The sequence below is a fragment of the Polyergus mexicanus genome, unplaced genomic scaffold (assembly GCF_030449975.1).
Source record: "Polyergus mexicanus isolate NDT 795.1 unplaced genomic scaffold, iyPolMexi1.0 SCAF_20, whole genome shotgun sequence".
In the NCBI taxonomy this organism is placed as follows: Eukaryota; Metazoa; Arthropoda; class Insecta; order Hymenoptera; family Formicidae; genus Polyergus; species Polyergus mexicanus.
The window spans coordinates 1,717,817-1,723,816 of record NW_027223340.1 but is presented as its reverse complement, the minus strand read 5'-3'; the positions used below and the strand labels follow the sequence as shown (position 1 = coordinate 1,723,816).

At 25.1% G+C, this 6,000-nt stretch overlaps 1 protein-coding gene across 1 annotated transcript; it reads left to right on the top strand.

Moving 5' to 3' along the window:
• The first annotated feature begins 382 nt into the window (after window positions 1–382).
• LOC138941684 (uncharacterized) lies at window positions 383–4,495 on the top strand. Its single transcript, XM_070311533.1, has 6 exons — window positions 383–402; window positions 758–961; window positions 1,360–1,563; window positions 3,030–3,262; window positions 3,685–3,844; window positions 4,168–4,495. Exons 2-6 carry the CDS (start codon window positions 853–855, stop codon window positions 4,314–4,316), a joined length of 855 nt encoding a protein of 284 aa, XP_070167634.1. The 5' UTR covers window positions 383–402; window positions 758–852; the 3' UTR covers window positions 4,317–4,495.
• The last annotated feature ends 1,505 nt before the right edge of the window (window positions 4,496–6,000 follow it).

Below are 6,000 nucleotides of genomic sequence, written 5' to 3'. Positions count from 1 at the left end.
AAGCAGTGGTATCAACGCAGAGTACTATAGAGCGAGGAAAGTTTTATCTTCATCCGAAAGCGAAGAAGAGTCATGCACAAGTGCAATTTTGCCACCTGCTCCATGTCCTCCTGCAAAACGTAATTATAAACAATTCTAATCGCGTATATATATATATATATATATATATATATATATATATATATATATATATATATATATATATATAAAATTCATATATATCTCTCTTATATTTTAACATTATATTTTATTTTATCAATATGAAAGGTCAACGACTGTGCAATACAAACGAAACAGTACAATGTGAAAGTGCATCCATTACACGTTCTTGGGATTCTGCAAAAAAATACAAAGTATCATCACAAATTTCAAATTTGAGCTCCTACTCATCATCTTTGCAAGGTGAGCAAATTTATTACATATCTCCATGTAACAATGCATATAATATTATATAAAATTTCATACTTATAATTAATATTATCAGTAAGTATAAATTTAAAAATGTATACATAATTTTTTACATACAATATTTAAAATAATACATATACAATATTAATAATATTTTAAAAATTGTGTGCCTACATATTCTATCTATACATATATGGATATACGACGAAATATACATATATGTATATATAGAATAATATATATATGTACTATACTCATATAGTTTACATATATAACTTGTCAAAATTCCATTTTCTTTCTAACTCCTATTTTGAATGCTAAATGTATTTATAATATATTTTATGTGCAGATGCGAATGATTATGGTACTTTGTACGAAAGAGATGAAGAAGCGCTTAACATTGCTACAAGAGAGAAAAATCGAGACAATTCAATACACCGACATATGAATAAAATGGAGGAAGTTGGTCGATCTAACTGTACGCAAGGAAACCAATATATAAAGGAAAAGGAAAATAATAATTTAAATCATCAATTTTCACAAGCTGCGATTGGTAAGTAAATGTAATACATATAAATATAATATATTAACACATACACACGCCCACACACCACACCACGCGCGCGCGCGCACGCCATTAATTTTATACATATATATTTCATATTTATCATTAATATTATCAGCAATTATAAATTTAAAAAAGTATACATAATTTTTTACATACAATATTTAAAATAATACATATACAATATTAATAATATCTTAAAAATTGTGTGCCTACATATTTTATATATACATATATGGATATACGACGAAATATACATATATATATATATAGAATAATATATATGTGTGCACTCATAAAGTTTACATATATCTTGTCAAAATTCAATTTTTCTTCTAACTTCTATTTTATATGCTAAATGTATTTATAATATATTTTATGTGCAGATGCGAATGGTTATGGTATTTTGTACGAAAGAGATGAAGAAGCGTTTAACATTGCTACAAGAGAGAAAAATGGAGACAATTTAATACACCGACATATTAATAAAATGGAGGAAGTTGGTCGATCTAGCTGTATGCAAAGAAACCGATATGTAAAGGAAAAGGAAAATGATGATTTAAATCATCAGTTTTCACAAACTGCAATTGGTAAGTAAATGTAATGCATATAAATATAATATGAACACACACACACATACGTACGAACACACATGCACGCACGCACACACGCACACGCATACGCACACGCATGCACCATTTATTATATATATATGGACCGTTTATTTTGAAAGTGGTGCAAGTCCATTTTCTTTTGTTTCGAGAAAATTAAATGTTAGCAGATCTGACAATTAAAAAATATAGGTTAATTATGTGAAGTCTGGGAATGTTTGTACTAATTTATCAATATGTAATTTGATTATATAAATTTCTTTTAGGCAAATTTAACTAAAATAATATATATTTCCAGGCTGCAAATGGACTTACACCACTTTCATAATTAGTCAATTGTAAATATCATTTAATTTCAATTTTGAAATAACAAATATCACTTAAAATATATTTCATATTAATCCAATTTTGTTTATAAATAATAATAAGAAATAAAATAGAATTTGTATTTTTTATTTTGAACGTTAATTATATTTATATATTGTTAAACTTAACACAAGATATTGGTATTATTAAATATTTATGCTCTTCATGTGGCAGTGTTTTGAAATATTCATGATGCACAGGAGGTATATAAGGTAATAGCTGCTGCATATCCTTATATTTTTCGTATGTAATAGGCCTAGCATCGTGATGGAAATTGGACTTACACCACTTTCATAATCAATGGTTACGCAATTTCTTTTACCGGCCAATTTTAAATTGAACAAAGCATTGGCATTTTTTAAGATATTAAATACTAACTAGTTATAAACAAAAAGTTTACACTAAATTAAGAATAAATTACGTCATATCTCATTTTTTTAAAAAAAGGACACACCACTTTCAAAATAAACGGTCCATATATATATATTTGAAATAAATGGTGTACATATAGAAATTTTGCAACTGTAATAGAGTTTAGCAATTGTGTATTGTGAGCAGATTTAGCAATTGTAAGGCCTTTATTTATACGTGTTAAATTGTTTTCTATACAAATTTAAAAATAATAGGTATTACAACTTTTACCTATTTCTAAAATTTTTAATAAAATCTATTATTATTATTATTATTTTATAGTTTTATATAACTTTTATATAATAGATATGCGAAAGATAACAATAATAATAAATATTTTCATATAGAACTATCAATTTAAAAAAAAATGCGATAATCTACATTTTATTTCTTTCATTAGTAAAATTGTATAGTATATCGAAATACAATATATGTTCTTGTCTGCTATATTTTTTGAAAAAGCAACGTATGTAATGCCACTAATTTATATGTTTTATATACAATTTATATATTTAATTCACTATACTTATTACATTTTATTATATTATTATATACATTTATATACATTTATTTATATATATTATATACATGTATATGCTATTTATACATTATAAGTGTATATATATATATATATATAACCGTTTATTAATAATAAATGCTATTTACAGTGGATCATTTCAAGAGATTAACAAGAGAAATAGTGACTATAAAATATGATATGAGACAAGCATTGAGCTTATTAGATATTTTAGTTGAAAGAACTAATAAAAGCACAGAATGTGCAAGTACGAAATTTTCTTTTGGTGACGCTGAAAATCGGTTTCCGTTGCAAACTGTAGCCCAATTAGCGGAAGTTGAGGAGATTTTGAAAGTTTCAGATTCCCAACATAACACTGAAATAGTAAGTTAACGCATATAAATTTATATACAATATAATAGTCATATATATATATATATATATATGTATTTCACAATTATTATCAAATCTTTTATAAGTACATTATATAATCAATCTTAGGTAAACTTTTCCACAGTAAAAACATTGTATGTCCTTTTCAGAAATTTTAATCCCTATTTTAATTTTATACATATAAATAATCCCAATTAAAATAATTAAGCGTAAAAAGCTGGTTTTTTTTACTTATAAGATTATCACATTTCATGAGATGTATTAATCATTTAAAATTATTATTAATTATTTATTAGATATTATCAGAGATATTAATCACTTAAAATTGCTATAGAAAATGATTGAAGATTGTTAAGAAAAAGACATTACTTTATTTAATCTAATAATATATTACTTTTACTCTTACCTTATAGCGCGTATATATCAAATCTATCGGAGGAACATGCGTCGATGATGCCGTAAAGAGAACGTTGTATAAAACATTCTCAAATAAATTGGCGGAGAAATATAACTGGGAAGGCCGACGCGGAAAAGAGCCACTGCATAAATTGGAACTAATAAAAGTTATTTTCAGTAAGTTTGTTTATATGTAAATATAACTGCAAAATATCTTCTGTTAGAAGATATTTTATTTTTTTTTTCTCTATATGCGTGTAAAAATGACAGCTAATTAGTTTCAATAACTTGCCATGGAACATTCTGTATCATATATAGATATATTTATGATTATTACTTTAATCAAATTTAAAAAGTTTTTGATGAATTAAATTTTATTTCCATTTTTACATTGTATAACTTAGAAATAATTATTAAACAAAGATAATACACTATGAATTACTATAGTCATCAATCAATTAGTATAGAAGAAAAAGTTAAAATAATGAAAATATTTTTAGGATCCATACTTCACAATATCCCAGATTCCGATCAGGGCAAAATACAACGAAGGGTTATGGAGTGGTTTCGACATTCAAAAGCGAGACATGAAAATGAGAAGAAGCGGACCCATAGATGCGAAGGCAACGTTTCTAATTTATCAGAATAAAGAACTGGAAAGGTATATTAATAATGTCAAAAGGTATGAAATATTAATTATTTTAATCATTACTGGCAACATATTACATACAAATTCTATTGTACGTTGTGTTATAGAATTATTTGCATATTTCGCAGTTATTTTCACTTGCAATAATGTACGTAAGTTCGTTTTCAGCTCTTTTTATGAAACAGTCACTGATGAAATGCGATGTGCAAGTTTCCAATAGCTTATTATATCGCAAGTCTGAGACTTCCTAAAAAAAAAAAAAAAATTAATACAAGATATGAGTAGATATAGCGAAAAGATAAGAAGGGGAGAAATATATTATTGTTTTAACACACAATTTTCTAAACTCGTATTCAGAATAATGTTTATTTTTTATATGTTTAGATTTTTATATGTATCTATACTCACCATTCACGCTCATCACTGTATATTGAAATTAAATTTGCATGGCTCTTTAATTATAGATTATTTCCGACACTATTTGTACACTACTATTGCTTATGTTTCTGTAAAAGCCATTGGCTTTAAGTAGAATGGACTGGGTTTTGATATTCACTGCTAATATTGAAAATCAATAGTATATGTTATGTAAATTATAAATTTTCAGTATTGAGAGCCATTAGAAAAATATAAAAACAGTAAGATTTAGACGGTAAACAAATTGATCAATCACAATTGAGTACTCTCGAAATAACCCTAGTGAATCTCGATTATGATTGGTCAATTCGCTTACTGTCTAAAAATAAGCCTATTATAATAGATTTTACATATGTTTCAGATGTGCATGGACAATTTACATCCACATTTTAATTAATAATAAAAGTTATATAGTTTTTCGAGTTACGCGCATTATAAATATATTAAGATTGCATATAATAATCGAACATATGCATCTGTGTTAATAAAAATTTTTATTTTATGAAATTTTTATTGACACAGATTCGTGTGTTATCATCAATTACTGCAAAATATTTCTTATTTATATGATTTGTATTTGTTATTGGTTTTACAATAAATAGAAAAAGGTTTTTCACAATTTTTTCATTTTTGTGTGTTTACAATTATCTTCCTTTTACTATTAAGATGAAAATAGAACCGACTGATCGAAAAAGTGCGAAATCTTCTTAATTTATTAATTGTACCGTTAAAAATATTTGCAATTTTATTTCATATCGGTTATATATGATAATATATACAATTATAACTTAATTCAAATTTATCAATAAAACCGAAAAAATATTTTTCTTTTCTATAAAAAATTATATACAATACATTTACAGGCAATAACTAAAAAAAAAAAATTTTTGTAGGGATTGTTGGATATGTATTATTTATTCATTTTTCTGTTTGCGTAAATAATTGTATTAAAAACAATTAATATATTTTTGATTTGACGAAATATATTTCTTGTATTTGGTACAATTAGTACACACATAAAAATGAGTAAATAATATAAATTCAACAATTTATGAATGATAGTTTAGTTTTTAATTTTTGTGGAAAAAGCATCCATAATGAATCTATATAACCTCTAGTTAATGTCTATTATTTATCCATCAAAGTTCCACAAAATATCTATGATTACACCATATAACGTTCATGTTACATCTATGAAGACGTCTAATGGATGTTGAATGGAAGTAAGAAATGCGGAACTGTGGATGTCTAATAGATGTCTATAGGA

Coding starts and splice junctions, on each gene's coding strand:
- LOC138941684 (XM_070311533.1), top strand. CDS start 853: ATGAATAAAATGGAGGAAGTTGGTCGATCTAACTGTACGCAAGGAAAC. Junction 962..1,359: donor ATTTTCACAAGCTGCGATTG/GTAAGTAAATGT, acceptor TTTTATGTGCAG/ATGCGAATGGTTATGGTATT. Junction 3,845..4,167: donor ACTAATAAAAGTTATTTTCA/GTAAGTTTGTTT, acceptor AAATATTTTTAG/GATCCATACTTCACAATATC.